Source organism: Corvus kubaryi, unplaced genomic scaffold (assembly GCF_017639235.1).
Source record: "Corvus kubaryi isolate FWS band 111438036 unplaced genomic scaffold, C.kubaryi_AGA036_p1.0 61889, whole genome shotgun sequence".
Lineage (NCBI taxonomy): Eukaryota > Metazoa > Chordata > Aves > Passeriformes > Corvidae > Corvus > Corvus kubaryi.
Window position 1 is genome coordinate 21,326 of NW_024581420.1, and position 24,610 is coordinate 45,935.

The 24,610-nt window shown below is 55.9% G+C and overlaps 1 protein-coding gene across 5 annotated transcripts in view; it reads left to right on the forward strand.

Moving 5' to 3' along the window:
* Positions 1 to 2,022: 2,022 nt before the first annotated feature.
* LOC121672398 overlaps positions 2,023 to 24,610 on the forward strand; it is a 28,036-nt gene continuing 5,448 nt past the window's right edge. The window contains exons 1-4 of one of the 5 annotated variants that reach the window (XM_042045034.1): positions 2,023 to 2,236; positions 6,854 to 6,945; positions 8,246 to 8,419; positions 20,900 to 21,517. In XM_042045034.1, the coding sequence (XP_041900968.1) occupies positions 2,175 to 2,236; positions 6,854 to 6,945; positions 8,246 to 8,419; positions 20,900 to 21,222 (651 nt within the window). In that variant the 5' untranslated portion in view covers positions 2,023 to 2,174 and the 3' untranslated portion in view covers positions 21,223 to 21,517. Of the gene's footprint in view, positions 2,237 to 6,853; positions 6,946 to 8,245; positions 8,420 to 20,899; positions 21,518 to 23,552; positions 24,236 to 24,610 lie in introns of those variants that run through there. The other 4 variants (XM_042045036.1, XM_042045035.1, XR_006018839.1 and 1 more) reach the window with 4 other exon arrangements.

Below are 24,610 nucleotides of genomic sequence, written 5' to 3' on the forward strand. Positions count from 1 at the left end.
ATCTCATACAAAAGCATCTAGAGGCTTTTCATTTGTCTTGAGTATGTTTTAGATGTACAAATATTATTTACTTTAAACTCTAAATCAAAAGGCGCGCTGTAACTATTTTAAATAAAACGTTATTCTCCGCTGAAATATATATATATATATAAATTCAAAGGGGGGCTTTTTTTCATTATCACTTCATTTACGCGAAAGAGCCGCTATTAGCAAATTTTAGGATAATGTTGCAGGAGCGGTTTAGTGGCTGGTCTGGAACAGGCGTTCAGTCACGTAATCTCCCTGCCAGAGACAGAGGCTGCGAGTTACGGCTGGCACGGGGCTCGGGCTCCGCGAGTGGCTCGCAGCCGAGCGCTCCGCAGGTGACACCGCGCTCCCCGGCCGGGCAGCCACGGCGCGGTTCCTCGGGGGCAGCCACCGGGCCGGGGCCGTGCCGCTGCTGAGGGCTTTGGGCCGCTTCATCCTCCGCTCTCCGCCAGTCCCAGGGCAGCCCGGGGTGGCCGTCAGGGGGTGACAGGGCTGGGGGGCTCCCGGGACGCCCACGGCCGAGGCTGCTCTCTGCCCGCACCGTGCCCCAGGGACCCGACAAAAAGCCTTTCCTTGGCCCCGGAAATGTTCCTTAACAAACCCTAACAGAGCAAAGCCCCTCGGCGGGTCACCCGCGCTGTGTCTGTGTCTGTGTGTGTGTGTGTGTGTGAGGCACCCAGGTTTCTCCTGTAACGGAGTGGGGAGCTGGGAACAGAGACAGGAGGAAAAGCTACAAGGAGGAAAAAAAAAAAGGAAAAAAAAAGAAAAAGAAAAAAGGAGATAATTTGGAAAAGCAATAGGAAAATATAAACGTGGTGGTAGCGGAGGATTAGTCCCAGTCATTGGAAATGCAAATGATCTCCGTGCTCGCTCCCAACATCTTTTTTCTAGGCTTGTGTTTCAGAAAGGATTTTTCTCTCGTTCTGTTTTTTCTCCCCTTTTCCTCCTCCTCCTCCTTCTCCTCAGAGCAGCAGCGCTGCTTTCCCAGCAGCATTAAATATTCCCCAAGCTGAGACGCTAACCTTGTAATGCTTTTAGGTATAACGTACAGATTTTTTTTCATTTTAAACGGTAGCTCGTAATGACATTGTGGAGTAGGGATCCCGAGTCAGCCTTATTATCGTGGCGTCTCCTTGAGCTGAACCTCTGAGAAATGTGAAGGGGAGACCTTTTGGAATGAACAAATCCTTTAGCTGCCTATAATTATTTATTAAAATAGGCGGCCGGGATAAAGGCCGGGGAGGGGGAGGGAGGAGCAGCATTCCTTTCGCTGGCCGTCCCTCCGTGCAGGCACACGTAGATGCACACCCGGGGAGCCAGCAGAGCCGCTGCCGTGGCCGGGCTGGCACTCCAGACATATAAAATACTGGCTGGGCAGCAGGAAGGACAAACCGTGCCCAGGTGGCACGTGTTTTTGTGGACCGAAGGGACAAGGCTGCGTCGGGGCACATCCCGCACCGCTGGGGAGAGGGTCTCACGGCAGCGCTGGGCAGGCTTGGGAGGAGTGCGGGGATGGACCTGTGCTTGTGGCGCATGGGGAGAAGGGAAGTAGGGATGGGAGCAGTGTTTTCCCACTCCGTGCGTGAGTGGTGAAAGCGGAACCATCCTGCTTCGTTAGCTGAGTAAAAGAAAGGCGAAAAAAAAGGGAACAAAAAAACCCCAAAACCCAAAACCCCAACCAAAACCCAACCAAAACCCCAGCCCAAAACCCACATCAAGCAAACGAGGGACACACGAAGCACGCAACCCCTCCAAAGCACCGAGCCAACCTTGCTGGGATTTCATGGAATGCTCGCACCGGTGGCCGCAGACGCGTCCAGCTCCGGTGAGCGGCCGCAGCAGCCGGGAGCGTTGCGGTGCTGCCGCGAGCCCCTCTCTCCCTGCGCCGGCAGAAATTTTATAAACTTCGGCTACTTAAAAAAAAAAAAAAAAATCTTTGGGGTCAATTTTCCACTTGTGCCTGTAGCTCTTGAACAAGTACTTTTATGGTTCCTCCTAGCACACAGGATTTATCTGCAGCTCTGTGAAGGGCTTTTACATTTAATCCAGCGCTGAAGTAGTAATTTGTCGCCGGCGCTCCCTAGCAGGCTTTTCTTTTAACTTAGCCGGGATGCGGGCCCTTTGTGCAGGCTAATCTGCGCCGCACAATGCCGGGCACCTCGGCGCTGCACCTCAGATGTCCTCGCCGGCCGAGCGAGGGGACGTGGCGGTGAGTGCCTGGCGGTGGGAAGGGGCTGGGGGGCCGGGGCCGCACCCACCGGCGGCGCGGGGAGCCCCGGCACCGCCGCGCTCCCGTCCCGACCCGCTCGGGAGCTGAGCTCTCTTTCCCACGTGTGCGCACGGAGCCGTCGCCGCACGGAATTCAGAGGAGCTCCTGCGCCTTTTCTGCAAAGCCTCTATATTTTGGGGGGTTTTTTTGCCCCCCCCCCCCCCCGTCCCCCCCAGTCCACTTGGATAACCACGTTTTTATATCGAATTTAAAGTTCCTCTTGCTTTGGGGATAGAGTGTTCGGGTTTGGTTTTGTTGTGGTTTTTTTTTTCCTGGAGGAGGCAGTGCTTTACAGGCTGTCCTTACGTATTTTTGCGGGGAGGGAGGGGGAAAAAATCGTGGTAAAGGAAGAGAACCTTTTACCAAATCTTTATTTTAATTGAAGCATCACGGTTTTTAGAATAATTTTTAAAGCGAGAGCTTCACCCTTCTGCCTTGCAGATGCCCGTCTTCTTTATTAAAAGTAGTACTGTTCCGATCCCAAGTGATGGATGAATATTTTATTCCAGATACGAAAACGTCTCGGGGACGTGTTTGGGCACAGTAGCAGCGCGTGAAATAGTGCCCGACAAATATGAAATAGTCTCTCATAAATAAAGACACAGAAGCCACGGTATTAAAAATGGGAGCAGCTCTCCCTGCCTCCCTTCAATCACGACGTTTCTGAGCTAGACCGGTGTCACAGGAGGCTTTCTGGTGACGGCTCGGGCAAGAAACGCTGCTGTATTCCCATGAATTATGCCCCCCGTACTTCGTACTCTGTCCGGGGGTAACTGGGTCCCTTTCCTGCGTCGGGTAAACGCCGGCGTCCAGCAGCGGCACCTCCCGCTCCTCCGGCGGCGCTGCTAAAAAACTCCCACGCCGCTTTCGGGGGCCGTGTGCCCCAGGCGCGGGCAGGGACAGTGGCCCCTCTGCCCTGCCCGCCGCCCTGGCACGGGCACCCCCGAGTGACACGGCCCGAGGCAGCCGCAGATCTCCCCGCCAGCCGCAGGGAGAGGGGAGCCCGCAGGTAGGGCGGCACGTGGGGAGCTTTATGGGGATGATTTAGTGAATATGAGAACGTATTTTGTGCTCCATTGTTTAGACTCAAGAAGGCATAAAATCTTTAACATCTATTTATCATGTAGCTATTTTAATGTAAACATTTGTCTATTTGGATGAAGTGTTTTCATTATTAAGCTAATTTCCACATGTTTCAGATAGACTGATGAGTTCGAAGCAGAGCACTTGCTGATGAGAAACGAAATTCGGCCGCGGCTCAGCCTGCTGTCAGATACATCTTCATTAGTTTTTGTCATTCACTGATGGCAAATGCTCTATAAATGAGATGACGATCAGGTCCGCCTTGATAACTTGCCTTATCTCATTAGTTTTCACATCAAAGTTAATCAGCAATGTGAATTGTAATTGCTGGAAGAGACAATGCAATAGATCACTCGGCCCTTTTTTTTTTTTTTTTTTTTTTCCTGCGTGGCATCTTGAAACATCGGCAGGCTGGTGTGAGTAGATAGGCTCCGAAGGAAAATGATGTGGAAAGCATAATAAGCAAGCTGCTCGGAATTAATGAGCTTACCCAATAAGAAAAGAATGACCAATCAATGTGAGCTGGGCAAATATAATTTAGGAATAATTGCTTGATTGGTTGTCTATAGTAGGCTGATTTGACCACACACAAGGATTAAGAATTAAGATGTCAAGGCAAAAAAATAATTTGGCAACTGAGGGCATGTAATTTTTTGTTCCCCTCCCTTTATGACTGAAAGCGATTGCTGTTTGATATGTTATTCCCCGGGAATGAAAACATTAGACGGACGCGCGCCGGTGGGTGGGGTTTTTCCTCTCCTTTATGCTCCTTTTATCATACAAGGTCTTTCAAACCTCGCCGGGGATATTGCGGTACGGGACGTTAAAAATGAATAGAGGAGCGGGGGGGCGGGGCGGGGGGGGGGGAATAAATAAAACGACAGAAAAGCCCCCAAACGTCTTCTTCGTCTGTGGGCGCCGCACGGAGAGGAGAGGGGGGCTGCGCAGCCGGCGCCGTGCCCGGTGTTTGCGGAGCCCGGCCGCCCCTCGCTCCGGATCCAAATCCGGGGCGCGATTCCTGCGCTACGCACGCTTTCCGTGTAATTTTTCCCCACAGCCATTGGCCAATTAGTAAAGAACCCTTATATTCTTCTATCTAAACTGTGGGGAAGGTTCAGCCAGAAGGTAAATTTGCTTTGATCTACATTACACCTAATTGAGTCACCACCAATGTCTCTATCCCAACATCAAGAAATGTGAAAATGTTAGATTATTTCACTGGGGATTAAACCTAATTTTCGCGTGTTCTGCATTAACCTATTAGGCTGACTCATCTGCATTGCTAATGCGGCTCAGGCAGCTGTCACCGCTAAAGAAAAACATGATCATGCAATCCTTGAACGAATGATTCCAGCTCTGATTAGTGTTAGTGAAGTTAGCTGAGCCCCGGCGATAAGGCAGGAAAATTCCCAGGTTGCCAATAGCTTTGAAAATTATCAGACTCCGGGCAAAATGTAGCCGGCGGCGCGCGGGGCCTCCCTCCGAAGGCGGCATTATTTAAGGCCGTCTCTTTCCGGGCTGCTCGCGGGAACGTGGCCGCTGCGGCTCCTTCCGAGGGGCTGATGCCAGGGGGTACGGATTTAAATGCTAATGGGAGGCGGCCCGGGCGCGGACGGGCCGCCGCGGGTTTTTCCCTGCCTGGCTGCGCTCGGGCTTTAACCGCGATTTCCAGACGGGGAGCGGCGGCGATGCCGGAGCGGCTCCAGCCGGGAGAAGGGGCTCGGGGGCCAGCGCCAGCCACGGCCCCGGGCTGGGCTCCGCTCTTTGTTCGCGGGGCGCAGGCAGCGCCGGCAGCTCCAGCCAGTCCTCATTCTAGCCATCAGATTTAAATAGGGGGGGAAAGCGGGGGAGGGGGGAAAAAAAAGCAACAATGGCCCATCCCCTTGAGACGGGAAAAAATTTAGGAGTGAGTTATCCCCGAGCGGTAGAGCCGGGAGCCAATTTAATCCGATTAGCGCCCGCCGACAATGGATGCTCCTCGCCCATTGTGGACAGAAGCTTTCGCTTTATTTGTTTCCATTAGCCAAGCGTCCAAGATATCGGGAAAGTGGAATTTTGCCCCGACGGCCGACGAAGAAAACAAATTGAGAGAAATCGTCTAAAGTGTCAATGTTGATCTTTCGGCCCTGTGTGCGCAGAGGACTCGCTGAGTGCCCAAAGTTCGCGGCTCCCCTTGCTGTGCGCTCCTGGCGCTTCCCCGTGGCAGGGGGTGGTGGCGGCATGGTGGGAGCGCAGGGCAGGAGCTGCCGGGGGGAACGCAGGGGTTTCGGGGCGGAAAAGACTCCGAGCTTTGGCCCACCGAACCACAGCGCGGACAGGGAACGCAGCAGGGCTCGGAACCGGTAGGCTCTGTCCGCTCCTGCAGCTCCCAGCCCCTTGGCGAACGCAGGCGTGGGCAGAGGCTCCTTGCGTGGGGAGAAGCTCCTTTTGGCCCACTCGCCGTGCCTCCTGCCGTGTCCCGGCTCACCGCCCGGTGCGGCCCCGCGACAGCTGTGGCATCGCTCAGCCTCGCCGCGGCTCCCCGCTCCCTGCGTGACCGCGGGGCCCTGCTGCCCGGGCTGCGTGTGGTGCTGCCGGGATTCCCTCCGGCTCAGGTCGGCTTCGTGCTGCCCCTCGAGGGCCCTCCGAGAGCACCGAGCTGCTCACGCTTCCCTCTGGGCCTGCTGGGTCCCGCCGCTGGCCGCGCCGGTGGCGTGGCCAAAGCGGGCGGCTTGCCATGACCAGCCCTGGCTTGCTGCAAGGCCTGCTGCGTTCTCCTCGCTCTCCGGGAGAAGCAGGATGCCCCTCGGTGCTGCCCTGCGCATCCGAACGCCGCAGGCGTCTGTCCCCAAGGGCTCTGGGAATGCCACACCGGAAATGTCCGAGCCCGCCGGGCAGCGAGGGGCAGGATGGAGGTGGACACCGAGGTCAGCCCAGGGTGACCTGTCCCCTCCAGATCAGCACCGCTGGCGTTCGAACACGACCTTCGGAGCCCCAGGGAGTCCAAGGGGAACGGGAGGAGAGGGGCGCATGGCAGCAGGGGAGCACTCCCTGCCCCAAGGGGCCTTCCTGGGGGGCCCCCACCATGGGCTAGCAAGCGCCGGCCGGGGCAGCTCGGGTGGTGCGAACCACAGGATGTGGGGTTTTACCCCCGAGCCCTTTGCTGCCTGGAAAAGCAGGGACCCGCTGAGAAGAGAGCTGTGCTCCCGGCGAAGGTGCCAAACTGCAGGTTGGGAGAGGCGCGTGCTAACATGCCGGGCTCCCAGAGTAGCTACAGACCGGGATCCTGTCCTGATCCGCATCCTCACAGGTCGGGGGGGAGCTTCCCTGAGCACCCATCCCTCTCCCCCCCGGGCGGTGCTGCCCCGTGAGCGACAGCCTTGTCTGGGAAAAAAGGGTCGGGGGGAATGGTTCCCCAGAGCTACGCCACGAAAGGTGCTTCTTATCCTAAAATGGGATTTTTTTTTTTCTTTTTTTCCCTCCCCTCCATTCCAGTGAGCGGCTGCAGGTGTCAACTGAGCAAAGTCAGGATCAGCTGCGGTTAGTCCAGAGTACACTCCGTCCACGTGCAGAATGTTCCGGAACAGGTATTATTTCACTTTAAATTCACGTCCCGTCTTATTCCAGAATGTTTTCCCCGTGTGGAGGAGCACTTGGCTGGCGTCTCTGCTTGCTGCCGTGCTAGTGATAAGATGGATTGGCTGATCTAATAGGTCTTTTCAATCTCTGATTTTGAAAGCTAAGATTGGGAAATTAATTTCAGAAAGGTCAAAACAGAGCAAGGCTATCCTGCTGCTGTGTGATGGATCCTATTTTTTTTTTTTAAATCTGCCTATTGAAGGGGAAGGTTAGTTATTCAGCATCCTGCAAAAGAAAGAAATAAATAAAGCGAGCCGAGGCACACAAAAGTGTATAGATCTGCTGACCCATTCGCAATCCGCAGCTAATGAGAGCGCCGGCGAGCGGGAGCGCTGAGAGGCTGCCGAGCCGGGGGCACCGACCCCGCGGGCGGCGAGCGGGGTGTCCCCTCCACCCGCCCCGCGCGTGGCCACAGCCCCGCGGCCGCGGTGGCCTGAGCCTGGGAGGTCTGCTCCCACCCCGAGGAAATCCCAGGGGTGTTCACAAAAAATCCAGCCCGGGGCACCGGGGGGGACGGAGAGGGGCAGCGGCGTCACGCTCGGGTCGCGGGGAGGTTTGGGGGGTTGTGCCGTGGGTTTTTAGTGTGGAGGCAAACAGAAAGCTGCGAAGGAAAGGTGGGGGGGAAGGGGAAAACCAAGGCTTCACACAGGTGTTTCCCTGGTTTTCACTTGTTCTCTTCCAACAGTAAAATGGAAAGTAAATTGCTTCAGTGGTTTTAAAACCCGGGGAGCTTCCTCTCTCCCCTTCTCTTCTTACAGATGGGTATGTGAGGGTGGGTTTTGGGGAGCAGGGAGAAATCCTCCGGTTTCCGTAGCACCCATTACAGCCTGCCCTGTCCCAACAGCCTGGGAAGGTTGTGCCGTGCCTGGGAGCTGCCACCTGCGAGAGCCCTGGTGGCTGCTGTGCCTGGGATGGCCGTGCAGCCCCGCATCCCGGTGGGATCCCGGTGGGGTATCCCCCAGGGGCTGTGGCAGGGAGCGCTGGGGCGAGGGACAGGCCGAGGCAGCTGAGGAACTGAGCTGCAGCCAGTCCAGGCCTCGCTCAGGGCCCCTTTCCCTGATTTAAGGACAGGCTATCATCCTGTGAGCACTAACCTGGCTCTCCTCGGAGCAAACCCAGAGAATTCCACTCTGGAGATGGGATCCTGACTGGAATACCGAGCCACCGCAGCGGTAATTAAAAAGGCAGCATTAATCATCTCCGGTGTAATTCGCCCCCGAACCTGTATGAGCCAGTGTCACTTCACAGTTCCCTCCTTACAGACAAACGCGAGACCCACATGGACCCGGGGGTGTCCCAGCCGTCCCTGGAGCTCTCCACTTCCCGCCTCTCCTGTTGCTCTCTGCGGTCAGCTGAGCAACAAAACCGAAACAGGAACCGTGGGTGAAATAACTCTCTCCCAAGGAGGATTCTGCTCCCAAGGTCAGTAGTAAGTGGTAATCATTACTTACACAAACGACTCGATTTCTTTAACACACCAGGCCACACACCGGAGGTGAAGGATAACTGGGGCAATGGATTGCACGTCTCATTCTGAACACCAGACGCCAAGGAAAACGCTGGGGCGCGCAGACCCGTCTGGGTTATCCTTTGCCGGCAAAGAATCCCGAGGAGGTTTGACTGGACCCCAGGGCACCTCTGTAAACAGGACTGAGCTCCCCGCAGCAAGGGCTGGGGAAACTGCCAGGCATCACTTGGCCCGCCCTTTCCAAGGTTTCCCTCACCGCTCCTTCCAGAAGCACTGGGGCAACTCGCACGGGAAGAGGCTTCCATAGTCCCAAACACATCCCGCTTCCCAAAGCCGATACCGGAGTTAGGCGCGGATTCATCCTCTAGCTCCCAGTGGCTCGGGGGCTGCTCGGGGCCGCGCGTGGGGCCGGCCGTGCCCTCGGGGCGTGCACTCAGCAGGCTCTGGGAAGGCTTTGTAGGGACGCGTGTGTGGTCCCCACACGCACGGACAGGGCGCTGCAGAGCCCCCCGGCCCGGAGCGGCTCCCTGTCCCTGCAGCGGCGTTCCCTCCGAGAGCAGGGGCTGCGGTGGGAGGCAGGAGGCTTCTAACAGCGGTTTTGGCTCTTTACCGCTGCCTAGGCAGGGCTCGTTCCTCCCTGCCTGCGGAGACAGGGCCAGGGCTGCCACTGAGCAGGGTTCTCCCCGCATTTTTGGTCTTTCGGCCTATTTTAAAAGCCCTTCTGTGATAGAGAGGAGCTGGGCAGAGCTCTCGTACCGTGGGATTTCTTCCTGTAACTTTCAGAGGAGTTTTCCCCAAGTTCTCGTATTCCTCCCCTATGAAAGTGCGTCATTCCCTGCAAGAGAATCCGGTACTCAAGCTTAGGGTCAGAAAGGCGCTTGAGGCTTTACTGTCCTTTCTCTTTTTTTTTGTGTGTGTTGTGGACTTTTTCAAATTCAGCCGCTGCTGAACCGTACAATTGGAGCGTTTTATTATCGTTAACGTAACACCTTCACATCGAGCGTGCGCTGGCACGGAGGAACACGGTAATTCCTGGCGAGGGAGCCACAAGGGCGTGGCTCTGTTGGCACGGCCCGGGGACGAGCAGCGTGTGGGCCACGAGCTCCCCAAAAGCCATCCTTGCTGCAGCATGTGCTGGCTTGTGGCTTGAGCTGCTCCATCGGGATCCCTCACCCTGGGAGGGTCCCAGCTTTCCTGGGAGCCCTGCCCTGGCTGCGGCCCCCACCCCAGCGCTGCTGTGCGGGCGGTGGGTCCTCAGCCTTCGGCAGATCCCGGGAACGCTGGGGGGAATAGCCATAAACCCCATTTAAATAGGGAGCTGGTGGGAGGGGAGAGGGGAACATTTATTACCATCTAATCCCGCTCAGCTTTTCTACACCATATGTCTGAGCGGCAGAACATGTGAAATGTGTACTAATTACTCTGCCTGTGTCATGTGTGTATATTTTATATGCAGTCCCTGACCTTTTTGTTAATAACTTCACATTATATTCATTGACCTGAAACAAATTGAATTCAGTGGCACTCACTCCAGAATTGAATTACATAGTCTTCTTAATTGGTCTCTTATTTAAATGTGGAAAAGTAACAGTTTACCACCTGTAATTATTTTTTTCCTTAAGAAATTCCTGTGGAGAGCGCCCGTGTGCGTGCCCGTGCACGCGTGCTGGGCTCGCGTCCGGGGGGCAAATTCTCATGGGGACCCCAAGCCCGGCCGGCACCGTGGGGCAGAAAGAGACCCCCCGAAAGTTCCGTCCCTTCGAAGCGAGACCACCCGTGAAAGCGCGTGGAGGCCCCGGCACAAGCTGCCCCGCTGGGGGAAAGGGCAGCCCCGGGCCAGCAGCTCCGCCCAGCCCCCAGGAGCCAGCATTCCCCGCTCTGCCGGCTCCCATCCCGGCGCCGAGCACGGCGAGCCGAGGTGGGAGCGCAGGTGCTGCTCTGGGAATGCCGACCCGCCGTGGGAGAGAGCCCGGCCGGCTGGAGTCTGCGCTCGGCTTTCATCCTTCCGAGGCTGAGTTAATTGCCGAAGCCGCGAGGAGGAGACTTACTCTTTACTTACTATATTTAACTTAAAAATGCAAATGTTATTAGTGTCCCGATCAGCGATAAGAGTGCCTTTGTGCCAGGCTTTAACCTCCATTAGGGGGGATTAGGAGAACGTATCCACATTGGCATTTTCCAAGTGTCACTGTGACAGCACTTGCTGCACAAATGCCTGGCTGTCACACTGAGGTTTATCACCAGGTTTTTTCCTGCGAATGCAGACTAATAAGCCCAGAAATTACAATTGCCTCCCTGCCGAATCTGTGATAGGCGGAAATAATGATATCAGTGCCCTGCTAATCTCCTGCCTCCGCGCTTGGCACCAGCCTATTGAGTCACCTGTCATACGCCGCTTTGATGAGGCGAATTCAATCTCTCAGCTATAATGACAATGGAGCCATTTTAATGTTTGGAAATGATTATGTGAAGGTTTCTCTTTGCTCTGTCTTGGCAAGCAAACCGGGTCAGCGTTCCGGCTGTGTCTCCCGCCGCCGCTAACGACTTGGAAGGAGCCGGCCTGTATTAAGTGAATATGCCAAGTTATGAGAAAGGAGATGCTGAAGGCAGCTGGAGGGGGGAGGAGACTCCCTTTTTATTTCCTTTCTCACAGCGAGCGTGAGCCCGAGAAGACGCTTCACACGCACACACGAGCGTCTCCCACGCGTCCGCGGCGCCTGGCGGGCCGCGAGAGCTCCGCGCGCGGGCAGCCGCAGGCTCCTCGCCCCAAAACCCACCCGGGAATCGCTGGCTGGCTTTGCACAGCAGGCTGCAGGGAGCCGGCTCAGCCAGCAGACCGAGCTCCCAGACCTGCTGCAGGCCCTGCAGCCTGCTGGTGTGTTGGGAAGGGGGCTGCTGGGGAGCTGCAGCCGGGCCTGGCTGGGCAGCCACGGAGAGGGTCTCCCACACAGGATCCCTGCCTGGCTGCCCCCATCAGTTCAGTTTGTGGTAGAGGCTCCGAATTTCTCCTTCTCTCGGGTGTCTCTGGGTGTGAGACCGGGTCACAGCCCGCCTTTGAACAGCAGCTGAAACACTTGGTTTGTTTATCTGAATATGAAAGGAAAATAACTGCGTTTCCTCAAGCTGCCAGAGCTCCCAAATTCACGGAGGAAGGCACCTCCAGCTGGACGAGGGCTTAAGTCACCTTGGAGGAGTTCAGGGTCTGTCAGAGCCTGCTGCTGGAATTTCACAGGTTGGGTACAACCTGGGGACTCTCCACGCTGCCCAGACTTCCAGCGGGATGGGCTCTCCCTGGTGTGTCTCTCTGCCAGGATCCTGTGACGGGATGCGGGTGACGTGGCCACGGCCAAGTCCTGCAGAGAGGCTGGCACGTCCTGGCGGGAAGCGATGCTTCCCACACGGTTCTGCCGCCACCGCCCCGAGGCGCCTCTGGCACTGAGGTGTGGCAGCCCCAGGCTGGGCGGGTGATCTCTGCCACCTTCCCTCCGGCCTCCCCTGCCAGGGCACAAGTTTTCATGGATACGACATTGGTTTTCCGGGGTCTTGACCAAGTCTTGGCCAGGGGAGGGATAAAGCAGCAGAATTTCAGATGTCAAGCTTTTATTAAGGCCAGCGCTTGAGGCCGGCCCTGGATGGGTGCGCTGGGCCGCTCTTCAGCGGGTGAAAGGCAATCGTTGGGCTGGAGAGAGAGGACAGAGCGGAACCCCATTGACCCACGCCGTGCCGGGAGCAGCGCCGAGCCCCTTTCGCCGAGGGCCCTTGCGAAGAAATCTTTTTTATTAGAGCTGAGTGCTGAAATTATTTCAAGGAAGTGATTATCTGCCTAATAACCGTGCCCGCGCGAGCGACTGCCAGGGATAGAATTACGGCAGCGGATTTGGAGAGGGGCTGAGCAGGCGTCGAGCCAGCGGCGGCACGGGCGCACGGGGCCGTCGCCTCGTGCGCGTTTGTAGGGATGCTCCCGGCGGGAGCTTGGCTCTGGTCGCTGTGGCGGGAACGGGATGGGCGGTGGGCTCGATGCCGGGACGCCCTTCGGTTTTGGGTGCATCCTCGCCATCCTGGAAGAGCGTGGCTTGGGCTTGGGCGTCACCCCGCTCCCCTGCCAGCCTCGTGCCTGCGTGGCGGGGGAGCAGGGTGCCACCAGCGCCGCGCAGCCCCACGTCCGTCTCCCCTAATTAAGGCAGCCAATCTAATTAGGGCGGCGCCCCGCGCGGCCGCCCCGCGGGGGCGCATCAAAGCCGGCGTGGGGCGCGCGCGCGGGCAGCGCAATTACCCAAGTTAAGAAAACATCCCTGTAATTAGCCAGGCAACTCCGAGCACAAGGAATGGAAATTAGTCACAGCGCAATAAATTAGTCGGTGCATATATTACGTGCCGGGAGCACCCCGGGGGCCTCCTGTTTGCAAGGCTTTGGTTTGCAGCCCCATGCCTCTCAATAAAGCATTCATCCCTAGGTGATTATGTGCCGGCAAAAGGAGTTTTTAACTGAATTACAAATTTTCTTTTCTAATTCTTTTGTAGGCAGAATTGGGATCCCTCACTTTTCTCTCTCTCGCGCTTTTTTTTTTTTTTTTTTGAAGGTCCAGGGAGCAAAGCCACTTCCCTCTCCCCCTTCAGCTAATAATTAATTTTCAGCTTTTCAGGGTGCTTCAAGACCCTGCATTGTTTGCTTTAATTAGGAGCGGTAGTTAAGGAACTATTTCAGAATCCCTCCCCAGTTTTGAACTATTTTAGCTGTCGTTTCTTTCCTGGGGGAAGAAAAGGGGAGGGCAAAGCAGGAAATTGGACTGTAGCAGCACATAACATTTGCATCAAAATAATACAGCTGGCAACAGAAAATCACAATCACATCACTCAGAAGGAAGGAACAGAATACAAATTAAAGGAATAATGTAAATTTTTTGCCATTAAGCTTCAATGACCATTTGAAATGGTGCAAGGCACAAAGGTTTTGATGAGCATCATCCAGTTTGATTATTCATACTTGTGCTTCTGCTTGAATTAAAGTAGGAGTGCTAGAGCCTGTTAGAGCAAAATGTTTGAATTGGTAGTGAACTCTCACCTTTACTTGCATCCATTTACTTTTCAAATGAATACCAGATAAGTTAGTGCATTTTATAATCGGCCTGTTTTCCAGTGAGTGCTGTCATTACATACCAATTTCTTTTAGAAGTGCTTCCTAAGAAACATTAAATACTTACAAATAAGGATGTGTCCATCACTGGCAGCAGCCCTCTCCGAGCGGGGCGCCGCGGCAGGTTGTGCGTCCTCCCTCCCAGGGCCCTGTGTGGCTTCTCCGGCCCTGTGTGGGGCTGCCGGTGGCGTCTGACCCGGGTCGGGGGCTGCCTGTGGGCTCCGGGCAGGGGTCCAGCCCTGCTGCCCACACCCTGCCCGGCCAGGATGGCCTGGCCTGGCTGCTGACAGGGGTCCTGGGATGCTCTGCTCTGCTCTGCTCTGCTTGTGTCACCCCTGTGACAAACAGGGCAAGGGCCCCAGCCCACGATCCAGAAGCTCCCGGTTTCACAGGGAAGCGCTGCCCCGGGCTCAGGGAAGGCAAAGGCTGAGCCAGGCGCTCCTACTGATGGAGGCGTTGGTGTGCGGGTGCTGCAGAGCCCCGTGCAGGAACATTCCTGCCAGGCTCTCCAGCAGCAGCTATGGGAGGAAAGAGCACGGCCAGGAGCTCTCCCTCCACTCCCAGCCTGCAGCTTTCCCCCCTGAGCAATTGCTGCTTTATCCTGGTTCCAGCACTCGCAGACGTGGGGCACGGATCGCTTGCAGAGCGGACAAACGAGAGGAGAGACCAGTACTGAATGTGGGTTTTCAGGTGAAAATTCACATTCATCCATGTCAATAACTATGGATGCAGGGGAAAAGCAAGGAGCAGTAGGGCCAGGTAGCAGGAGCCAGCCTGGAGAAGCTCCCCTGGGGCCTGGTCTGACCAGTGTGAGGGGCTGGCAGGTTTGCCGGGTGCCCCCAGAGCAAAACCAGCCAGATGTCTGTCTGTGGGCTTAATGGCCTCAAAAGTTGCAGCAGGAGAGATTTAGATTGGCTATTAGGAAAGGTTCCTGCCCCAGAAGGGCTGCTGGGCCCTGGAACAGGCTGGCCTGGGCAGTGGGGGAGTCACCATTCCTGGAGGGGTTTAGCAGGGCCTGTGCGGATGTGACACCTGGGGATGTGGCTTAGCGGTGGCCTTGGCGGTGCTGGGGGAACAGCTGGACTCGATCTTGGAGGGCTTTTCCAACCTAAATGATCCCATGGGCTCCTGGAAAAGCCAAAAGGCAGACTCAAAACCAGCGCAGAGAATCCCAGAAAGATTTGGGTTGGAAGGACCTTAAAAGCAGGGACTCCTCCCACTCGCCCAGGCTGCTCCAAGCCCCATCCCAACCCTGGCCTTGGACCCCATTCCGGGGATGGGGCAGCCACGGCTTCTCTGGGCAACCCTGATTTGCTCAGTAATAATTAGGTTACTGCTGGCGCTGCCGCTCAGAGACATCCTCCGGCTCCATGCGCTCGGAGATGTCAGCAGAGCTCCTGTGGGCTGGCAAACACCCGCTGCTGGCCCAGCGGGAGCTGCGGGATGTCTCACCCTGCCCCGCTCCGGGGCTCTATAAAATGCCTTTTATTGAGATGAGGGAGGGGGAAATCAATGCGAGCACACATCAAACCCGAACAAACCTCCGGTTCAGCAATCCCCGAGCAATCCCTCAGGAGCCAATGAAGGCCGGGTTATTTAAATGAGAAAGGCCGGGGATGAATGCCTGCCTTTGTCCGGGCGCTTCCCCAAGGTGATCTGGGTTAAACCCGTGCTCTCAGGGTTAATTATCAGCCGCTTTTCTTTTAAAAATGTTTTTTTCCTTATTGACACAGGGGGGCTGATTTATGTAATATCCATCATAATTCCCAGATTTCTGTAGATTACAAGGTTACCCCCACGCACCGCTCTGCCGGCGGAGGGGCTTCGCGCTGGCCTCCCGCCCCGCTCCGGCCACCGCCGCCCGCCCTCCCGCTCCCTGGCCCCTCTTCATGAGGGATGTTTAAGACGCGGGGCTCCGGGGTGCAATTAAAACCAAATAAAACAAAAAGGCGGCGCGGAAAAGCGCAGCCCTGCGCTTTCCTTCCGCCTTCTCCCCCGCCTGGTGTCCGTGCTGCCGCTCCAGCCCGCCAGGGATGGCTTCGGGGGACCACCAGCCCCGGCCCAGCGGAAGCCCAATCCCGTTCTCGCCCCCAGCTGGGGGGAATGGCCCATGGGGTCACCTGTGGGGTCACAGCCCTGCACATGAGCCTGGGGCTGCTGTGGGGTCTCTCCTGTCCCCGTCAGTAGTTTGACAAACCAGCTGAGATCCCGACTGGGATCCAGCTCTCCAGAGCAGGTGTCCCGAGCCTGAACACCCCGGTCCTGGGGAAAGGGAGCGATGCCCGACCCCGCCAGTCCCGGAGGTTTGAGACGCCCCAGTAGTGCTGAGGTGGTTTCCCAGTGCCCGGGCACCGGGAACAGGAGCAGGGCTGGGCTGGCAGGCGAGGGGAGCTCCTGGCACACGCGGCACCACGGAGACTTCGGGAAGGAGCGTTTCCTCGGGCCTGGCTGCTCCACGTTACTCGTCTCGCCATACTTATTTTTCCCCCCCCCATCCTCAGGTTTTCTGCCACTGCCCTCCCTGCCCAGTGCTTCAAAGCCACGCTGCCTTTCCAGGCCCTTTTCCATGTCCTTGTTTTCCAGCCTGCATGTGGGCAACCACAGATTTCTGACAAGGCCGAGCGCGTCCCTGCCGCAAACGGCGGCTTTCAGGGATCATTCCACTCGACTGGCTGAGAAGAAAACTGCTCTGGTAGAAACTATGTCATAATAGTTGGGAACTGGATAACAGCACCCCGCTGCCAGGCCTGGTCTATTCTCCTGCGCCAGCATGGGGAATTGGTCTCCACCAATGCAGAAAATGGAGCTGGCTTTTTGGGAAGGTTTAAAATCCAGAGGCTCTGGAGTCACCAGGTGATTGTTTCAGTAATATTTCTGTGTCCAAGCCAGCACTTTCATTCCAGGCAGTGCTGGTCTGCAAAGCAAACGTCCCACAGGATCCAGCCAGAGCTCCCCACTAAGGTTTGACTTCGGCCTTCAGCTCCCCACGGCAGCACGGCTGCAGGTGGGGGGGAGGGTGCCGCTGCCTCTCAGGAGTGACCGAGTGGTGAAGCCTAAGAGCAGCAGCCTGAGCGATGATGAGAGGAGTGACCCATGCTCTGGATCTGCTCAGAAATCGAGATCTGCCTAGGTTTGCCTTGGAAAGGCAGGAATGAGGGGGCCGCCAGAGAGTGAGGGCTGGGCGTCGCCGGTGAGGGCCTGGCACAGGGTGGCAGAGCGGGGCCGGAATAAACCCACGTGCCCGTGTCTGGCTGGCACATGTGGCACTCCAGCCCAGCTGGCACCCCGGGAAGAGTGTCTGGGCAATCTGAGGAGTTGGTTTAACCCCGGGTCTCCGGTTTGGTCCTCCAGGGGAGGAGGTGCGGTCATCGCACAACGCCCGCCCGCAGAGCTCGCAGCGGGTCCCTCCCGGTGGCTCCTGGCAGCATCCCAGCTGGAGGCCACTGGAGAAGTGAGGTTCTTCCATGATCCCACGCCAGCTCTCCTGGATGCTGCAGCCATCCCCGCACAGTTTGCCACCTCTCCCTTTTCCTGGCGCGCTTTGCGCAGCTGGAGTTGGCTCGTGCAATACATGGACGAGGTTCAAAAAACATGACTCCTCTGAACTTTTTAACCTTACACGAAAGGGAGGAATTCTAAGAGCAATGGGTAAAATTCAATTAACTGAGATGACAGAAAATAATCTACTGAGCGCGTACATCAGGCAATTGGAGGCTTTCATACCTTTCAGAAAGGAAATAACCTATTTCTTCCCTTGTTATCTAATGACACAGGAGTTTATTTCTCTGGAAGCAGTTACAAATCTACCTAATGGGGCCTAAATGCTGTTGCCAGGCAATTAGGGGGTTCATTGTGTGCCTAATTCTTTCATTTCCGCGGCGGTGCGAGGGTGGTGGTGGTGGCGGGCGCGCCGTCCCTGGGCCACGCTTGCACGTGGGCACGGGGTGTGCCCCCTGAGCCTTCCCGGCGTGGAGCACACCTCTGGCTCTGGGCGAGCCTGTGTGTGCTCCATGGCTCTGCCCGGGGCACTCCTGGCTTTGTCACGCTGACTTACTCGGTGTCTGATCCCTGAGTTATCCCACTCCTCTGAGCTGACTGCCTCTAAATGCTCCTGGCGCGAACCCTCCGTGCAGCTCGGGCGGCCTTTGGTTATGAATGAGCGCGGAGACACACGCAGGGGTATTATTTATCTAAAATATATAAGCAGGAGGAGTCTCCATAAATCACAGGCTGCTATTATGCTGGGTTCATGACAGCCATATCTTTGTTTTTCTTTTGCCACGGAAACCCGGAATACATTAAACACGCCAGGCCTTGGAAAGGGACCTTTCAAACCTGTACAGTCGCTCTATTTATCCCATTCCTTTAGCATCCAATATCTGACGTCTCTTCTACAAAATCAATCTTAAAATTAGGATTTAAGCCAGAATTTATGGCAGGAAGCTCCTGTATCTGCCTGTAGGAGTATTGTTGTTTACAACCTGAGGAACGGGGTGGTTAATCCTGGAGGAAGAGCCTTTGGAAAGCTGCTTTACATTGGGCTCTGCTCACATCAGGCCTGCTGGGGAGCACTGGCAGGCATGTAGGCAAGGCTGTGCCTGGACCAGGATGCTGCAGGAGGCCCAGGATGCTGTGGGCGCGTCGCTGCCCTGCGGTGGCACCTCACAAGATGGTTCCAGAAGGCCCCTGCTTGGGCTGCGCTAATCAAGGGCTGTGCCCAACAGTTTACTGCAGCATTTAATTAAACAAATTTACCTTTCGAGGGAAAATCCACGGCAAGCAATTTGGGTTCTGGTGTATCAGAGCCTTTTTTGAGGTTACTAGTGCTTTTAACCACTGTCTAAAGTGCAGGCGGTGTTAATTAGCATATTTAGGATTAAGTAGATTTAGCATGCAGTAATCATTCCCTAATTCAGTAAGAACTATCTCTGGTGAATAGTGGACATTAATGACAGTTGCAAGAGCTTAGATATTACATAATCACTAATTACATTCTGCACAATTAGCGGAGACTCCTCAGCGTGAATGGCTAATGGCTGATTTGTGTCAGCAGCCTGTTCTGGCTGTACAGAAATATAAACAGTCTGCATAATGTTCTGAGGGAATTAGCATAGGGAAGGAGGTTATCCGCAGAGGTGGGAGGCCGGGGGAGCACTGATGGATGGGGTGAGCCTGGAGCCAGCGTCGTGCCTGGACACACGCCTGCCCTTCCTCAGGAATGACCTGAAAATGCCGCCACGCGCTTCGAGGCTCTCAGCTCTTGTGGGCAGAGGGCAGATCTGGCACCCAGGCGCCTCTGAGGGAGTCTGGGGTGTTCCGCTGAGTTCTGAGCGAAGGGGTGCAGAGCCGGCCCCCGCAGCCGAACCCCGAGTCCTTGGAGGCCTCGTGCTCCGAGCTGGGGAGGGAGCAGCTGGGAGTGACACATGGCCAGCCAGGGCAGGAGCGGGGAGCAGCGACCTGGAAGTGCTGCTTGGTTTGTTTGGGGGATTTTTTCCATCACTCTGTCTCCGGAAAATACAAATGTGGCGGTGCCTTGCCCTGCCGCATTCAGCATTTCCTCACCATTAACCATTTCCCAAAAGGATGAAGAGGCTGAATTTTGCTGCGCGCCCATCACGTGCGCCGAAACTGCCCCTCAGGGAGAGGGCCTTCCCTGGGCAAACCTTTCAGGGATTTGGCGGCGGTGAGGTGGCAGGCAGGGGAACCAACCCGTGCTCCATTGATTCTTAGTGGTGTTTGGATCAGGTCCACGGGTTCTTACGAGCAAATTCAGGCTCCCACGTTTGTTGTGTGATTAAAATGAAGGAAAGCAGTATTAAGCGGAGGGAATTGTTTTGGACAAATCCCAAGCTGGAGACGGGCACTGGGGCCCTATACCTTGAGGTACTGGGTGTTTTAAATTAAGATTGCATGCGGTTTTAAAAGGCATTGTCAGAGCAAAAGCAATTTAACAAAAGGCAATGTATCTGACGGCGACTCTCCTGTCTGCCAAGTGCTCTTCTCCGCGAGCGCATTGTAGGGACGCAGATTACATCTCCTGAATATTTTTGTCTGTCGCTCGGTTCATTTTCATAATAATAACTCGCATCCGTCTCCATCCTTTCATGTTGAAGGGTTGCAAACTATTACACAAACACACCACCCGCTCCTGATGCAGCCGCCTCCCTCCAGGGGACAGCCCGGCGGCTTTCTGCAGCGGGGAGCGGGCCGTGGCCGCCCGGGGGGATGCTGACCCCAGCGGCCTCTGCTCGGGGTGGGGACAAGGCGTTCTGGGGAGCCCCTGCCTGCAGCACACCCCACCTTGTGCCTCCAGCACGGACCTACGGGTGCGTGGCTGCTGGGGAAGCACGGCGTGGGCGAGTCCCTGTCCCGCCTGTGCCTGGGGGGGCCCGCAGAGGGGACACGCGGTGCCCAGAGAAGCCGTGGCCGCCCCGTCCCTGGGAGCGTTCCAGGCCGGGTTGGAAGGGGCCTGAAGCAAGCTGGGATAGCGGGAGGTGTCCCTGCCCATGGCAGGGGGTGGAACGAGACAGACTTTAGGGTCCTTCCAAGCCAGACCGGTCTGGGATTCCGTGTGTGAACGAAAACATTTCCTTCAGACACATTTCGTTCAAAGCCCCCGCAGCCTCAGCGAGGCTGCAGCACGCAAGCAGCTGTGCCCCGTTCCACGCCACCAGGCAGGGATCAGGGAGGCTTTATAACATCTGCAGTGCTGTTTCCCGACAGCTGGGACGTTCAGAGCCGAGGCTGAAAATACTGGCCTTTGGGTGCCTCCTGCAGAGACCCTGCTTTTTCACCTCTGCGGGGCTGGCGGCCAGGCCGGTGTGAGGTGGGGGTGAGGCCAGCAGGGCTTCTCCTTGGTGCGCCGGGGAGGAGCAGCTCAACAGGGCGGACGCAGCACGGAGAGCATCGTGTCCAGTTGGGGGTCGCTCAAAGCCACGCTCCTCGGTGGCACCGGTGGCTTCTCCGCAGCAGCGACCGCGCGCGGCGCATGCTGCGCCCTGCCCGCCGCCGGCCTCGGAGCCTCCGGGCTCCTCCAGGCCTGGTGCTGGGGGCTGGGGACAAGTTGCAGGCCATGGCGTGGGGCAGCATTTCCCTAAGTGCTGTTTGCCGAGGCAGGTGCTATTCCTTACATTATCGCCAGGACATTTAAATCTCACTGATTGGCATTGTTGTCTCAAAGACGGTGTTTTTCCTGCTGAGAAACTGCATTAGATCGGCGAAACGGAGCTCATTTCCATTCACTCAGCAGTCTCTCTAGAAATGACATGCAGTGCTTGAAACTGTTTATTTCCAAATTCAGGCCTCCTCCGCATCAGTCATCAGCTTCAATTACCAGTTTTCCGGAGCCGAGCCATCAGGCAGTCTGACACGAGGGTCCAACCTAATTCCCACCTTCTCCAAAGTCAAGAGCATAATGTGCAGATGAAAAGGTGGAAAATAGCCTGGACTTCATTAGCATGCAGAGCCCGGCTGTTCATTTGCTTGCTGCGAATGGAAGTTCTGACACTCGGCGCCTTCTGCAATATGAGAAAAGTCCTCTTCAGAGTATATGATGTCCTCGCCAGCCAGCAAAGGTCATCAAAAAGGCAGGCGCTGACCTTGCTCCCTGCTCTTCATGACTAGTTTATTGATTCCAGGAACACCTCATTACATGCCGGATCAACATATTATTGCCATGTTCAGCGGCTGAATTGTTTACAAGTGTCTTTATAACCAGCAAAAAGCCTTCCGGATGATGCATGACTACACTCATTTGGATGTGACCTGCCAATTAGATGTTATCCGATCCGGTGCCGTGTGTCCTGATCCCTGACCGGGCCCGCTGCCCTGCATCAGCGCGGGCCCATTTACTACTTCTTTCGAACGGCTCTTTGGCAAAGTGTCCATTAGCCTGTCAGTCTGTAAATATTTTATTTTTTTTTTGCCTCGGCGGCAGAGGCGCCGCCGGCGCTCCCGCTCCGTCATTTGGTATGCATGAGGTTGATAATCAGCTGGGGGAGGTGAGGGGGTGTTTTATGGCGCCGTCTGATGGCCCACCCCATTTGCAGTCAGCGTGCGTGGCCAGCGCTCCCGCGCCGCGTGCCGGCCCCGCCACGGGGACCCAGCGTATTTTATTCCGGCGCTGGCATGGCGAGGCTGCTGATTTATTGCAGCAGCGAACCCCCCCGCGGCTCAGCCTTCCCCTGCCCTGCCTCCAAAGGCCCCATAACTTACCACCCAGCAAATGCATTTCCCCCTTCCCCACCTTTTCTGTGCCCTGCATCCTCCCTCGTTAATATATTGTGCTGCGTTATTCATCCCGGCCCGCAGCCGGGCGGCTCGGGGTATTTACACGCCCGGAGACGCGAGAGCCTCAAAAATAAATCACGGGGCACGACTATTATTTTAATCTCTCACTACAGACACTTCTGTGGCTCCATAAAGAAAAGAGTGGCGCGGCAACTCGACGAGCGAGTCCGTAAAGAGACAGCTTCGTGCCAAAAAGCGGCGCCGGGATCGCGGCTTCCGGGCACCCGCCTGCACGGGCTGGGTTTCTGATTCTTCTGCCTCAGCCTTTGCTGGTGGTGGCAGTGGGGCGGCTGAGATACCAAAGGGAACTCCGTGCAGCCCTGGATGTGGCAGTGCCGGGTTGTCCGTGGGGTCTGCGGCCTAGCTGGGATACGATGAAACGTTCACGCACATGGCACCCTCTGCCCGCAGCGCTGCAGACATTAATTAAGTTGCCCAGCGCCCCTTGGCAAGTGTCAGTGCCGAAATCCCCTTGCTGGGGTTAAATCCAGGGACCAGAAGGGCTAAAGAGCTGCAAGGGTGAACCCGCGGCCCCAGAAACGCCACATCTCCAGCATCCCACTCTCCAGAGCCAGCATTGCATCTTCCCAATCCCAAAACCCACCGTGCCAGGCCCCAGGCTGCCAAACCACGGGAATGTGTGAGGAGTGAGGGATGCCTGTGCTGGGTGACAGAAAACGGCTTAGGGGTCCAATTCCCTCTTTACAACATGGAGCTTTGGGAACTGGGGGCTGGGAAAAGGGGGGTTTGAATTCCTTAGAACAGCACAATTAGCTTCCAAAATAAAAACTGGAATGTGTTTTTTCAATTAGAGCAGAGGCGGAATAGACTCTCAGGTCAGACCAGCCTGAGGCTCCAGAGACAGCACAGCACGCTGATCTGAATTTTGGAAAGGAGGGGGGAAAGCGTCCGTTTCCTAGCAAATCCCTGGCTCTGGGCAGCCCTGGAGCTGCTGGCATTGAATATTCAGAGGGCTGATTCCCCGTGGTGAGCTCGGAGCCGGCGCTGCAGCCAGGTACCAGCGCGGGCTGGCACAGCGGGAATGGAGTCTGGGAGCCCAAATCCCAAATGTGGCATCTCCACCTGGGCGCTGGGATCTCCCTGCCCTGGGGCAGGTGCCAGGTCCTGGCCTGTCCCACAGCCCTGGCGTGGGGTCTGGCGTTATTTTCCCTGTGATAAGCCCACAGTGCTTTATCAAGCCCCAGACATCCATCCAAATTTGGCACCGCGTCCCTTCGCTTCTGTTCATGTCCCTGTTCCGGATTCCTGTTCGTGGTGTAAATTCTCTTTTTATAGGGGAGAAAAAAATCAGCTCTTTATGACGGTGAACAGGAAAGTCGCATGACTATGGAGAGGAGCATTAACCTTTCCTTTAGCTTGGAGGACTTAACAATCTTTTAAAAATCAATTTTTTATTAATTTTGGAGTGATGCTTAATGCCTGAAGGGAGTGAGGCGCAGCGGCATCGCCAGGGGAACTCTTTGCCACTCTAACTTAAGGTCAGGCCTCCAAGTGCTGCTGGAACCACGGCCCATGCAAACATGGAATCATGGAGCTGTTAAGGTTGGAAAAGCCCTCTAAGATCACTGAGCCCAAGGGTTCCTCCAGTGCTGCCAAGGCCACCACTAAGCCGTGTCCCCGGGTGCCACATCCACACATCCTTTAAACCCCGCTAGGGATGGGGACTCCACCGCTGCCCAGCTCCAGGCTGGCCAAGCACCACGTCTGCCCATACGGCCCACGGGGGGGTGAATTAAACTGGTGGTGCTTGGCCAGCCTGGAGCTGGACCTCTGCATCCGTGCGGGTGGGGATGAAGGAGCCACCTCAGTTTCATTGTAAGATTCGGCGTCCCTGGGAGAAAATCAGGATGTCCTTCGTGGGCCGAAATTTGGATTTAGCAGGGCAACCGTCAGCCATTCCTCCTTGGAGACGGGGGCAAGGAGACAGCCAGGAGAACCTGTCCGCTTTCCGGGGGGCTGTGTAGGGAAGGAAGCAGCTGAGGGGCTGTAAATCCTGCGCCCAGCGAGAGCAGTTCATGGGGCCACAGACCTCACACGGCTCCACCTGGAGCCCGGAGCTGGGGGATGGAGCCCAGCCCCGCGGCACGCGTGAGCCTCTCCGCGTGGTGGGCACACACAGGGGAGGGCGGGCTTTCATTAATTACTGGTAATTACTTATTTTACATATTGTTCTCCACGGGGTTTTGCTGCAAGGAGCTGCTGGTATTTTAGGGATGAGCAGGGTGAATCTCTGCCCGCACAGCTGAATCCCTGGGACGGGGGCTCCGAAGCCGCTGGCGCAGCCCTCGCCGAGTGTTTCCAAACTGAATAGTCATTGGGTTGGCAGGTAATTCAGAAACTATTTGTATGAGCTGTTTATCAAATTATTAACTGCACAGATGTTGTTTGGTTGAAGAGCAGCTGAACCTTCTCTCTGCCAGCCGCGGAGACAAAGGTCTGCAGGAATAATTGGAGATGTGCATGGAATATTAAATTAATTTACTGCTCTTAATTCTTATGCAAATCCTGACCTCTGATAGAGCCTATCAATTACCCTGCACACAGGGAAAAGAAAGGAGAACAGTTTCTTTCTTTTCTTTGCCCCCCTCTCCTTTTTTTCCCGTTGTTCTCCAGTTTGGGGTTTTGTTTCTTTGTTGTTGTTGTTTTTTTTGGGTTTTTTTTTTCCCTTTTGAAAGGGACCTTGGGAAAGGAAATATTTGTG